We start from the raw sequence: 15,129 nt of genomic DNA, 5'->3' as shown, positions 1-15,129 counted from the left end.
GGTAAAACGAAAATGCATTAGATGCCACCCTGTCCTGATCTGTAATACGCATGGCCAAGAGTCTTAAATTTGTGGTAATGGGATGTCTTAAGTTTTAGAAATGTGGTAGGCCTACTCTTATGTCTTAAAGTCTCAAAATGAGTTATTATTTTTGCCTAAGGTCTGAAATTCACGAAACTTCTAAAACGTTCAAAAATTGTAGCAGTCCGTTTACAGTATAATCTAAACTGTGGCACTACAGTTGCCACTAAAATCAAAATTGTGGTACTCCTGTCCTCAATAGAATAAAAACTGTGGCATTCCAAAGGTTTTTGATCACCAAACTGAGAAATCGTGTCCAAAAACCTCAAACGCGGATCAAAACATCGCTCGGCCATTTCCATCAGGTCGTGAAATAAACCTGGGATGTAATTCGTCGCCATTGAGATATATATTCTTAACTACTGTCTCTCACATGCAACACCTAAGGAGGCGGAAGGAGACAAAGTCACAATCGGAACATCTTCTGCCTTTGCTGTCGTAAGACATGACGGAAATGGCCGAGCGTTGTTCCGATCGACGATTTAATGTCTCGGTATTATGGCAGTCGTATAGTGTAAGCCTATAAAGTTTGAAACTTCTTGTACTTGCATGTCGAAAATTTGAATAGGTGCGTGGCCTACCACGTAAAATGTGTGCTGTTTCTAGAGCCTTGGTTCTTAATATTAACATTCGTATTGCGTACAGTCTAATTGCTGGTCCACAAAGAATTGTGTAGCCACAGTGCAAAATGTTGCATTATACACCTTCAGTGTATAGGTAGGTAATCAGTGCATGCTAAAGAAAGTCTGGTGACAAATCCGTGACGATAGAAATACATATATGTTATTTCCTTAAGACTTTTTGGTGGTGTTATAATTCTAGTTGACGAGGCACATAAATTAAATATCAAGTCCTCAAAATAAAGAGGGGATATTTGCTTGAAACGAGTGACCACTGGCTATAAAAATTCAATATTTTCACAAGTACCGATGCCACGAGTGAAAATAAGTAAGTTTTGTTTATCCACTTGATGAAATGTGTTCGTTATTTACTCGGAGCAAGATAATAGTTTTATGCTCCAACATACAGGCCAGGAATATGTATAACTGATTGAAACAGCATATTTCTTACCGAATCCCTCTGTACGACACCAGGCCAAGAATATGTATAACTGATTGAAATAGCATATTTCTTACCGAATCCCTCTGTACGACAGCAGGCCAGGAACATGTATAACTGATTGAAATAGCATATTTCTTACAGAATCCCTCTGTATGACAGCAGTTTACCATTTATATTGTTTGTCTTTTGTGAATATTCACACGGAAAATATAAACAGTAACATACGTATCCTTACGAATTCAATATGAAAATAACACATTAAAAGAATTTGTTGGATATGAGCTCGGTTCTTCAGCAGGTGGTGGTTTTACTTAACGGCTAGAAGATGCAAGCGTCTAAGAATAATTTCAAATTTCTTGATCATAACATTATCAGTGTCTATTGTAAACAATATTTATATTATTTCACTTCAGTGAGTTATCAAGATTATGTCCTTTAAAAGAAATCAAATATTTTACGGTCAAGCATAAAAAATACCAATAAACAGTAATTTTAGAAAATTAGCAATTCTTTTCAAATAAACCTAAGGTATGTACTATTTGCATTTACGACTCCGTTTAGTACTTTGTCAAATTTTAGGTATTGTATTTTATTATGGGTAGTCGGTATTGGGAAGATATTTCTCAGCCCGAGTAATGAGCCAGTTTCTATTAGCAGACGCCATAATTTACAGTATTCAGGAGACTTTATGACAACATTGATTAGTCTCATAAAAGGTACCCAACATAACTTTTCCAACACAGGATTCTCTCTGGATATTTTTAGGTATACATATTTAGTAATCTGAGATACGAATAAGTCTTTTTAATTGGTGATTTCGCCGTGTTTTGCACTGAATTGCGTGAATTACTTATGTTCGACTCGAAAAGGCTTACTAATAAGTCATGCAAATGTGAAATATGAAAAACCATGGAAGTGTGAAATTATTAGAGTTTCTTGGCATGTATTCATTAGGCGATTAGAGGAGAATTATTTATTGTGCTTGTGCATTTCAGAGCATTCCAGTTGACAACGACTGCTATCTTGCTATCTTGAGATTCTTAGAAATAGGGGGACTATGTACTATCAAACCACGCTTACGCAGATGTTTGATGCGTTCGGTAAGTGACCAAGTAACACTTTCATAGTCTGTATCTAAACCTGGTCAGTTCTAAGCAACACAGTCAAGATCATGCTACTGATACTAGGTATATCTACTAAGTTGTCTCCTGAAAAAATGAAAGTATATTTTAATGAATGCTTCAACTGAGATCGAATTTTCCAATATTCTGTTTTGAGAAAAGTTAACGGAGTTTCAAGGATTGGTCAGGAGATCCCAAAATTACCAACAAACTATCTCCCCTCCCCAAAACATAAAGTTAAATAAAATAAAAAGTGATAACTTAAAACAAGACGAAAACAAAACAATGGGGGAGAGTGTCAGAGGATTCGAAACTCGGTGCGTCTCCTATTATGATGGGGTGAGATTTCTGGGGTCCGAGTGAGACGGTCTTCGAACCGTTTATTTACAATATGACTTCAAATTTAAATTTTAACTAGACACGCCAATTTCTTTCAGAAGTTATGGCGAGCGCGCGACTAAGTTCAAATTTATCTGGGTGGAGCTATGTGCCCAGTAATAATGTTAATTTGTGTAATGATTATTATTATATGCTCATTTTTTTCCCCGTTAACTTTACATTGTCAGAATCGTTCAGTATTAACCGATACTGAACTCGCGCGACAATACACATATAGCATTCACGTGCATAAAGGAACTACTTTCTATTGTAAACAAACAATGGACGCAGACGCCAGCACTTTTGATTTGTACACAAATCATGAACACCCGCGTAAGAGGCTGTTTACGTTGTGGTTGTTTAAATTTGTTTCTGAATGAACTAAAACAGAGGTTTTGTGGACTGCCACATATCAGCTGTTTTGGCACATTCCGCGTTGATACAATGTTACGGATTTAGGCTAGCTACATTATATAACAGACGCAAGATAAGGTCCTTACAAATAACATACAAGTGACAAGTCATATACTCTCTTCTTTAGCTAGTGATAAGAATGGCAAAATAAAATATACTTACAGTTTTACATCCTGAATTTCCTCAAAATGTTTTTTCTTAATTCTGCAAATACGAATTACATGAGCCATGTCATAGGTTTTCAATCTGGATTACACATTTCGAAATTGTGCTGTAATTTCGGTGATAAGTGCAGTTGCATCCACCTTACTGCACTCCAAATGAAATAAGCATTCAATTCCATAGCGTCTTTTTCACAATTGCAATTGAAAGATTTCATATTTTTCACACATTATGATTTCAAACATTCAATTTGCAGATGTCAACACGCTTCTCCCTAGCTTGTTAAATCTCACGTATTTCATGTGGAATCGTCACATACAAATCCAATCCATAATATGCGCTTGTGTATTTAGTTTGGATTGCGGCATACATTCATTTTCGTTGTTTCTTGTAGTGTATTGTGTTTATATACTTAAACCTTAGGTATAGTATAAAAAAGTGAGCTTATAATGAAAAGGTTACTGCATTTGTATGGGAAAATATGAACTCGTTTGTCGGAAGGATATACTGCACTCCCAAGGTCGTGAATTATTCCATCCCAAAACTCGTTCATATCTTCCCATACAAAGGCGGTAACCTATAAATATGCGCTTGTGTATTTAGTTTGGAGTGCGGCATACATTCATTTACGTTGTTTATTGTAGCGTATTTTGTTTATATATTTAAGCCTTAGGTAGAATTAAAGAAATGAGCATATAATAAAAAGTTACTTTATTTGTATGGGAAAATATGAACTCGTTTTGTCTGAAGGATATACTTCACTCCCAAGGTCGTGAATTATTCCATCCCAAAACTCGTTCATATCTTCACATACAAATGCAGTAACCTATAATTATACACATTAACCTTTCTCCACAAGCATACAAAACATGTCTGTCTGTCTGTCTGTCTGCATGTTACTACTGTCATTCTTTTAATTGCTGGTTGTATTCGAACAGACTATACCATTGGCAGTTATATATATGCATTCAAGTATGTTTGAATTAAGTTATCGACCTTTGTAGAAGGGGGTGGGGGCTTTCATGATGATGATTCTTGTCAGCAAAATGTGGTACAATTTGGTATAGTTAGACACTTATCAATGGCTTTCAGTGAAAGAAACCCATAATCTTGGTCGTAAAATGGAGTAATCTTAGTATGTCAGCTAGTCACCCTTAATCATTGCCATGCATCACTCACATTATATCGCTGTCTGTACATAGCAACGTCTGCTTTTATTTGTATTTAAGAAAGTTATCAATATAGGATCTTTGGTATTGTTCCCAAAATGCACATTTTCCAACAGTACAAGATGTTAGCGAATTTACAACTTAAAACAATTCTCATAACCATTTTTGAAGATGTCCATGAAATCAAAGAATTCAGTAAGAATGGGGAGGAATCTGTTGTAAATACTAGGAAACTGTTGATGTCACACTTTTATCTCATATATTTAGAATAGTCTAGTTCACTCAGCTGTTCGAGCTTATTTCTGATAATTGATTCATGGTATAACCTGATAATTGATTCATGGTATAACCTGATAATTGATTCATGGTATAACCTGATAATTGATTCATAGTATAACCTGATAATTGATTCATAGTATAACCTGATATTTGATTCATGGTATAACCTGATATTTGATTCATGGTATAACCTGATAATTGAGTCATGGTATAACCTGATATTTGATTCATGGTATAACCTGATAATTGATTCATGGTATGACCTGATATTTGATTCATGGTATAACCTGATAATTGATTCATAGTATAACCTGATATTTGATTCATGGTATAACCTGATAATTGATTCATGGTATAACCTGATAATTGATTCATAGTATAACCTGATAATTGATTCATGGTATAACCTGATAATTGATTCATGGTATAACCTAATAATTGATTCATAGTATAACCTGATAATTGATTCATGGTATAACCTGATATTTGATTCATAGTATAACCTGATAATTGATTCATGGTATAACCTGATAATTGATTCATGGTATAACCTGATAATTGATTCATGGTATAACCTGATAATTGATTCATGGTATAACCTGATATTTGATTCATAGTATAACCTGATAATTGATTCATGGTATAACCTGATATTTGATTCATGGTATAACCTGATAATTGATTCATGGTATAACCTGATATTTGATTCATGGTATAACCTGATAATTGATTCATGGTATAACCTGATAATTGATTCATGGTATAACCTGATATTTGATTCATGGTATAACCTGATAATTGATTCATGGTATAACCTAATAATTGATTCATAGTATAACCTGATATTCATCTACAGTGATGTAAAAATGATATTGCCTACATATACGAAACGATTCTTCACAAGATGGAGACGATGACAGTAAAAATTTTAGATCCTCAGTGCAGCCCCTGCAGGAATGTGGGTACATGAGTGTGAGTCAACGATCGTACATTCATTGGTGATATTGTAATTTACTTAAAACCTGTACTACATGTACGTCGACTGAAGACAGTTGATCGCACTAATGTGAAGATATGAAGATCGTGAAGTACTAGAGCCTTTAATGCAGTTTGAAACGGTTCAGTCTAATGTTAAACGATGACGTATGCAATTATGCAGATTGTTTTCCACCTAAATCATTTATGACATTTTATTATATTATGAAATTGTGTATTTAAACTGCATTAATGGCCAAACTTTGTGGAAAATTTATTTGTTAAATTGTGTGTATGTGTGTCAGGAGGTGGTGAAAGTGAGTAATCTCCCCAACTCCTTAGGGATTTTAGTTGTCGTTATATAGGAGATAATCGCCACGGTGTTATTGCTCGGATCGAGTAATTAATAACATAAAATACGAAATGAAATGATGGAATAACAGATGCTGCAGAGATATAGAATAGACTAACCGGATACCCCGTTTGTAAAGTGCAACAATTTAACCAGTTACATAAACAGAATGAAATCGACCACCATGACATGTGAATGACTCACTTTTTCTTAGAAAAAGAGTTACAAAATTAGGTAAACTTCAATAGCTGTTCTGTTATACTGATTGAAAGTTTCATCATATATATGTATATGTTTATCTGTCAGAATTGAATAAGTTCGCATTCAATCCAATGAATGATTTAAGAAGCGAAATTACTTTTAAATACAGACTTTTTTATACTAAACATCTAGGTTTCTTACATTTAACCTTTCTCTTATTATAAAGTACGCACTTTTTATCGCCAAATTTTAATTTGCAGCTGTGAATTAAAGCCCAAAAGTGTTTTTACCACGGCACTTGTGTTGGTTCGAATCACACACACACACACACACACACACACACACACACATTACCCGATATTTTCCTAGTGTCAAAGTATTTTGACAAAGTTTTTCCTTGACCTTTGCTTTTACAGATCTACTTCAGATTACCGGCAAGACAGCGTCAGCTGCTGCTTCCGGTCTTTACAAATCATTGCTTGTAAGAGGTCGGCTTTTCCGTATCTCTCTATTTCTCTCTCTCTCTCTCGCTCTCTCTCTCTCTGTTGCAGACTCTTCTTTGATGGAAATTAAGCAGATTCTTTTCCTGTCTCTTTCGAAATTGTATCAAACAGAGAGAGAGAGAGAGAGAGAGAGAGAGTTTATTTATACACAAAGATTACCTGTCTCAAATAACCACATCTGAGACACAGTCAGATCAAAATCCCCCCCCCCCCCCGCTTCTTTTCTTCCATTTTCTGTGACGTTTCTGCGGCAGATATATCTTTCGACAAACGAAAATAAAATAGTCCATTCTTGGGGGTGGGGGGTGGGGGTGGTGGAGCGTATTAAATGCGGTTAGACTGTATTTATTGACATATGCATGGTTTGTGTATATGTTTATCTGTCAGAATTGAATAAGTTCGCATTCAATCCAATGAATGATTTAAGAAGCGAAATTACTTTTAAATACAGACTTTTTTATACTAAACATTTAGGTTTCTTCCATTTAATCTTTCTCTTATTATAAAGCACGCACTTTTTATCGCCAAATTTTAATTTGCAGCTGTGAATTAAAGCCCAACAGTGTTCTTACCACGGCACTTGTGTTGATTCGAATCACACACACACACACACACACACACTACGCGATGTTTTCGTAGTGTCAAAGTATTTTGCCAAAGTTTTTCCTTGACTTTTGCTTTTACTCTGGTTGAATATATTTATACACTTATTCAATGCTTTCTTTGCTTCCTGTCATCCAGATCCATGTCTTCTTTTATAATATTCTCAAATATAACAAAGAAGTCTTTATTGCATTCGTAAAGACTTATCCATCGATATTTGAAGAGAGAGAGAGAGAGAGAGAGAGATGTATATGAATGAGAATACATCGATTATCAATATGAAATTTTGTAATAAAGAAAGTAGAATTTTAAATCTCCATAGTTTGCAAAGAACGCTTTAAAATCTTTTGTTATCCTGTTGTAACCCCTTGCATTTCTATCGGGGTATTACAGACTTAATGGAATTAGTAGAACGAATACAAATAATCCAGTGCTCTCAACATCGCGCTTTTATATTGTTCGAGTTAACATAAACAACAGAAGAAAGCGAGACTGTGCAGTGCAGAAATCAGGTCAAACTTAATAGTTAAGTTGATAAGTCCGTCCACGTTGCAGAACAGCGTAACAACCATGGATGAAGAGAACGATAATATCTGCTGTAGTGAAGAAAAAACGATTGAGGAAGCAGACGACATTTATAGGGTTACTACATTTGAGAAGTTATACAGGAAAGAAAATAATGCAAAACGGTCGATTTTTTCGTGGACATGCCTCAATACGTTGAATTCTCGATCCATATACAAATTTTGTAAGAACGCGTGCAGAAACACTTTCCCTTTTATACAGGTTCTGAAGAATTACAAGGTCAAACAGGATTTACCAAATGACGTCATCAGCGGAGTCACCGTTGGCATCATGCAGATTCCTCAAGGTGAGTGTTATCTCATTTGCAGTAGTTGACGTAGTAGCGTCAGAAAAAAAAAACCGAAAAAAAGCCATGATAAGCTTTGACCAAAATCCATGTTTAACTCGTATACTTTGTGTGTCTTCCTCCTTATCTTTGTTGATATTTCGTGTGTGTGTGTGTGTGTGTGTGTGTGAGAGAGAGAGAGAGAGAGAGAGAGAGAGAGAGAGAGTTTATGAGGGCATTGACTTTTGAGCAAGATACATTTACCCCACAAGAATGTATCAACTGTCTTTTGAAGCCCAAGAAACGCAAAGTTATCTTGATTTGCTCTGTTCAAAAGACAAATTCCCAAATCGTATACTGCCAGACCTACTAAAGGCTGCAATGACATTACTCGTGTTATGGGAAATCATCAGCATATGTGGTAACCTAGCCATTTGTGTTAAAACATGTTAGAAACAAGATCCATTCCTACTACCAACCAAAGAGAGCTGCGCCGAATTAAGAAATATATTCGTTTGTCCTAAATTGTTTAACATGCCAATTTAAATCACACACACACACACACACACACTCTCTCTCTCTCTCTCTCTCTCTCTACACACACACACACACACACACACACACACACACACATATATATATATATATATATATATATATATATATATATATATATATATATACCCCGTGTGTTATATATAAAAAGACCAGAGTTCAAGACTTAAAATGCTTTTTATAAATAATAAATATGACATAGAACATGCCTTTCAATATCGCATAGTGACTTTACATCAATACAGTGTTTGCCACAGCAGTCTTATATATCTAAATGCCAAAAGACAACGTTGTAATACACTATATTATGGTGAAATTAATTATATTATTAAATTCATGTGTATATTAACAGCTAAATTTATTAGATAGACTGTAACACATTCTGACATAATTGCATGATCTCAATAAAAAATTTTTTTTAGTACTAGTGTACTTAAGCAGTGTGGTGGGAGATAACAGTGGCTTTATAAAGAATTATATAATAATTATACAGTATTTAAATTCAGTAGCAATCATGTAATAAATATATTTTAAATTTCTCATAACAAGTTGATTCATCTTTTGGATTTTAGAGTGCCAAAGTTAATATTGGTTATGTAAAAATATATAATTGATGGTTTTAGAATACATGGCTGAAGTTCTTTTCTACATAGATGTTCATACTTTGCCGCTCTGACAGCTATCTGCCATTGCACTGTCTGCACTCGTATTTATAGACTCCTATTCACGTCACATAACCTTAGTTAGCCAGTCGATGTTAGTCCTTCCCAGGGTTAGCCATGGCGGTAACCAAGTCAACTGAACACAAAATTTAGACAGAATTAAGTTATTCTCTAAATGTCCGTGGTGGTTTTTTAAAAAAGATACTTTTAATCTTATTTATATATACACACCTATGATTAAGTAGAAATGAACGAAACGGACAAGTGAATTTCCATGCGAATCGAGCGAGAATAAAACTTATTGATGATGCAGTGAGTCATAATACGGTTAGAAATAGTCCCTATCAAATGCATACTATTTTGCACATTAAAGTAAAATAACAAGTTCTACATAACCAAGAATTTATAATAATATTGTAACATTAGTTCTAATTTATTGTTCAACAAAATCTGAGAAGAGAAATGTGATTCTTCGACCGGCACATTGATTCAATTACTATCATGCATCTCATCTCCGATGTTTCGGTAACAAACATCCATCGGAAGGTTGAAGTCACCAATTTATGGGCTAACATCATATTTCTGGCTTTGATATTCCAAAATCATGGAAGGTAAGATAATTAATTTCTTAAATTATTCATGTGAAATTCCAGCACGACACACACATGGTCCAACACGAAAATGAATATGGCACAATAACTGCTATTATGCGAACTTCTTTCCACTTGATGTTGATGTCCTAGGGCTTGTAGAACTGTTGATGTCTTTAAATGAATTCCTTGACGAATTCATGACAACAGCGTGTCATTACGAGGACCAGAGCAAGGTTTTATACTCACATTTAGTGTTAAACACAGGTACACATTTAAAAGAGATGCAGATAGCGATCTAAACAATGGTGGGTGGGTGGCATATGTTTAGGAATGGAAGAAATAATTCACACGTGGTAGATGCTTTCAGTGACAGTTAAAATTACACGATCAAAAATACCAAATTCTCGTAGGTCAAGCATCATCTCACATCTCAACGTTTAACATCAAATAATCTTCACATATCAAATGGTGAACGTGCATGCAAAACTGCATTCACAATACCATTAAGGTATTACAACATAGTAAACTGCCTCATGTTTTTCTGACTTTGTTTCATGTTTTTACATTATCATTATTAGTATTTCTATTGGAAAAGGAATATAGTTCTTAATAGTGCCAAGTATTTTGGTTTGTTGTTCATTTCAGGTGATTGTTCCATTTGAGGCATAATTGGTTATATACTGTACAATACTCATCTGCCTAATTGTGGAGCATGCTTACGGTAATCAAGTAAGCTACAGTTGCCTTTACTTGGCTGTCACTTTCGCTATAAGTGCTAATTATGTTTTCCTGAGTACTCACGAATGTATACGTATGTCCAAGCTTCATGTTAATTTATTTGCTCCCAAAATTAAATTTTGTATATGTATGTATGTCTGTATGTATGTATGCATGCATGTATGTATGTATGTATGTATGTATGTATGTATGTGTGTATGTATGTATGCATGCATGCATGCATACATGTATGTGTGTGTGTGTATGTATGTATGTATGTATGTATGCATACATGTATGTGTGTGTGTATGTATGTATGCATACATGTATTGTTACGAGTCTATACTCTTAAAATAAGTAACAGAAAAGAGTGAAAGACAACTAACATTGTACAATTTAACTAATAATTTATTTCGAGAATACAAAGGAAAATGAGAAAAAAGAACTTACGGTATTGCGAATTATATCCCAAAATAATCAAAGAATTACAGACAAAAGTCCTAATAATTTAAAGTCCTGAATAAAATTCAGTAAAGGTGCAGAATAAATCCCAAAAACTAAAGGTGATGACTTGTCTGTTATAGCTTATAGAGTGTTGATGTGTCAACAGTCTGTTGTTGAATCACAGTAATATAATTTCAGGTTTGAATTCAGTATAAATTCCACTGAATGTCTTTATCCAAGAATGTTATCAGATCACTTTTGTATTTCCAGTGAAAATAACCACTTGAATTCAATAGTTTGAAGAAAAAGATTGCAGCCCAAAATAAATACAATATATAATATACAGCTTAACTGTGACATATGTTAAAGTACGAATGACCAAGTCATTACAGTTACAATATATATAGTTCTCTACGTGACCTCAAGTGACAATTAGCATTTTCTATAAAGAAAAAAAAAACAAAAAAAAAAAAAAACCATTACCTAATAGAAAATAATCTTCTAGAATGATCTTAATATTTACAAAACAATAACCTGGATAATGTATGATTCACTTAGGAAATTCAAAAACTTTGACCCAAGTAAACATATTTACTTCTTCTATTAATAATGATCCTGATATTTAGCCCATACACAGAGAAAATAATTTAGTTGTTTACAATGAATAAAATAAAAAGAAAAATTAAATTTGGGATAAGCAGAAATGAACATCATTTTGGAGAAGGTCAAGACCAACATACAATGTTACATTATAATAGCATATAATGAAATATAAAAAGAATAATTAAAAACCTAATATAAATATATATATATATATATATATATATATATATATATATATATATATATATATATATATATATATATATATATATATATATATATATATATATATATATATATAAAGGATGTATGTATTAGCATTTTTCAGGTCAACATAACACCAAATCGATGCATGGTGCCAATTAAATGTAAAGTTAACAAAATAAACACTAGGAATAGCACAAAACCCCATGGGAAGATAAACCCTTCTATTCAAATGCAAACACGATGAGGAACATGGGTTTCTAACATGTTCCAAAATTATTATTGAGATGTTATGTATATATGTATTAGCTGCTGGTGGCACATCACCACAATAATGGATATTTGGTGCCAATTAAAACTTAAGCACCAAACACATAAAATCCAAGTCGAGCACAAACACCCATGGAAGTTAAACCCTTCCAGACAAATGAAAAACATATAGAGGGAAACATAATTTTCTTCTTCGTGTCGCCTGGTGTGAGAGTTCTGAGGCGGCGAATCCAACACGTTTAATTTTTGCTAATCTTGTTTCGAGGTTACAATTTTGATTTTGGGCAATTCCTGACAGAATAATGTCATTTATACGGTGGCCAGGGGAAAAATAGTTTTCTGCAAAGTAGTTGGCTTCGCAGTAGGAACAAACAGATCCATCCCCTTGTTTTTCGGTTTGTCCCACATACTGGATTGAATAAACGGTACATCTTATCAAGTATAGCATATGGTTTGCATGTAATCGTATTGCAGTGAATAATGAGATTATGTGCAGTTGTGGAGAAGTCGTTAGTTTTTTATTGTTTTGGTGTGTCATGTGTTTTTAAAAAAAATCTCCAAACCGTTCGGCGGATTATTTCGTAGTTGGTATGTGAGGGCTTCTAGTTTTGCTCCATGTGTCGCAGACATTTGGGTTTGTATTATGCTATGACTGGCTTATAGGGGAAATGATTATTGTAGAGTTTTGGATGATTAAATTGTAGACCAATGTTGATCAGTGATTTCTCTTTAACCCACTGTTAGTGCCTGGCTAAAGGGCACGTTTTGCATGCAGTGTTTTTATCTCACTCATAGTGCCTGACTAAAGTGTATGTTGAGTGCAGTGTTTTTATCTCACTCTTAGTGTCTGTCTAAAGTACCATGTTCTGAATACAGTGGATCTTTTTTGGTGACTGCTGGATGGGAACATATGTGTATGTTTTTTGCTTTGCAACATACGTTAATGTTGAGTATTTTTCAATGACTTGTGCCTTTGTGTCTACAGACATATGGATTGATACTTGTGATTCTGCAGTGAACTTGATTGAAAGACGGAATTCATTTACCTTATTAAGTAAACCATCCAGCTTTTACTTTCCTGGTGCCACTTCATTTCAGATGTTGTCAATAAAGGTGGCCACTAGAAAGAAGTGTACCTTTAATTTTGTGAACTTTTCTTTGAATTGGCACAATTTAGCGAAATTTCACTTTGTCGATAAAGTAGTCCCGCTGACTGGCTTAGAGTGTTAGCCGCATTGACACGGACAGGTTGGGAAAATCGATGTCTTGCAATTTTAAATATATAATGAACGAGAAAATCTGCGTTTTTTGTAGATTAAGGAAATGTTTCATTCTTAAAATGGGAACATTTCTGTTCAATTCATTGTTTCAAACTCACTTGTGCAATATTTCCATATATCTATTAAAAATGTACATCTCCCAATCTGTCTGTCTCTGCAATGTATTTTGATGCAGTTTTATCCCATGACTGAATTTGAACATACCCCCATCCACAAACAACTTTTTTTTTCTGAGTTAATTGCGAGCTTCAAAACATTTGTTTCTTTTACTATAGAAATAAATAACATTGTCCAAATATTGCATATTCTTATCTGCAAATAGAACCTTTTTGATAAAAACATGGAAATATCATGGAAACTGAATGAAGAAAAAACATAAACAAAACCGACCCAACCACGCAAAACTTCCATTGGAACTATATTGGCCCTGCATGTTGCAAACCTATCTGACAGAGACGAATGATATTTTTTTTTTTTTTTACGCCGACGTGATTTTTCATCTTATTAATGTATAAACCTGGGTAGAGCTTACAGACCAGAAAAAAACAAACAAACAGAACAGGACAGAAAAGAACAAACGTTTATTTTGATTTAAATCTCAATCAACGTAAGTAGTACATGAGAAAAACAATTTATAAGTCGTGAAAAAATTGTGTTTTGAATAAGGCGAATATGAAGCACATTTTGACTGCAAACAGAATATGTGAATGTAATATATGGGAATAAGAATTTTTAGGAAGCCATCATTCGCCATTCACATCGATATTCCTAAATTGTCAAGTTTTTTAATCCATAGAAGTAGCGAATTCGAAGAATTATCATATATTATATAATCTTTGGCATATTATAATATTGTTTATGTAATGAGTTAAAATACATTTAAGCGTCGATTATACATTACGTTTCTCTATCGAGCAACACCGGTCACAATTCGGTATTCGGATACTGAAACATGTAGAAACCTATTTGAAAGTATTTGAACATTATAGAAAGTATATCGAATTGAAAATTACAATATCATGTCAAATAACTGGCCTATGTAGGAAAACGGAGTGTTTTTAAAGTTATGTATTATCTGTATTTGGGCCCTCTTATAATATATGTAATATAAATGTCTTCATTATTGTTTTCACGAATGTATAGTTTTACCAGTGTAGAAATATTCCCCATGAAAGCGTCGTTTATGTTTCCTCGTTTCTGGAATCAGTGAGTTTATTGGTCCTGTCTGATAAATACTTTGCTCAGATGTTAGCATCCCACTCAAAGTTTCCCCCGCTAATTGTATCAATAGTGTAGCTAGCAAAATGTAGGCTTAAGTTTCCATTTTTCTCAACAAGCTTTCTAATGTCAGCACGATCTCTTTACAACCACTCCGGTCGCCTAGTGGTTAGAGCGTCCGGCGTCCGACTCGGATGCGGGGAGTTGTGGGTTCGAACCCCAGCAGAGTTATACCAAAGACTTATACATATGGTACTAACAGCTGCCTCGCTTAGCGCTCAGCATTAAGAGGTTAGTGCTAGGACTTAACTGGGTGGGACATCATACTACATGTCTGTGGTATAATGACCCAGTGCAAGACATCACTATAAACTGCCACACTGCAGACATCGTAGCGAAATGACTGAACATTGTTTAAAGCTACTTTAAAAAT

The 15,129-nt window shown here is 34.1% G+C and overlaps 1 protein-coding gene across 3 annotated transcripts in view; it reads left to right on the top strand.

Annotated features, from left to right (window-relative positions):
* Positions 1–7,802: 7,802 nt before the first annotated feature.
* The window catches only part of LOC149797797 (prestin-like), a 60,892-nt gene continuing 53,565 nt past the window's right edge, over positions 7,803–15,129 (top strand). For 2 of the 3 annotated variants that reach the window (XM_089962770.1, XM_089962768.1), the window contains exon 1: positions 7,804–8,171. In XM_089962770.1, the coding sequence (XP_089818896.1) occupies positions 7,871–8,171 (301 nt within the window). In that variant the 5' untranslated portion in view covers positions 7,804–7,870. Of the gene's footprint in view, positions 8,172–15,129 lie in introns of all 3 variants that reach the window. The other variant, XM_089962769.1, reaches the window with a different exon arrangement.

This window comes from Sinohyriopsis cumingii, chromosome 6 (genome assembly GCF_028554795.1).
Source record: "Sinohyriopsis cumingii isolate HCF-2022 chromosome 6, ASM2855479v2, whole genome shotgun sequence".
Classification (NCBI taxonomy): domain Eukaryota; kingdom Metazoa; phylum Mollusca; class Bivalvia; order Unionida; family Unionidae; genus Sinohyriopsis; species Sinohyriopsis cumingii.
Note: the sequence above shows the minus strand (reverse complement) of the source record. Positions and strands in the feature narration are given on the sequence as shown.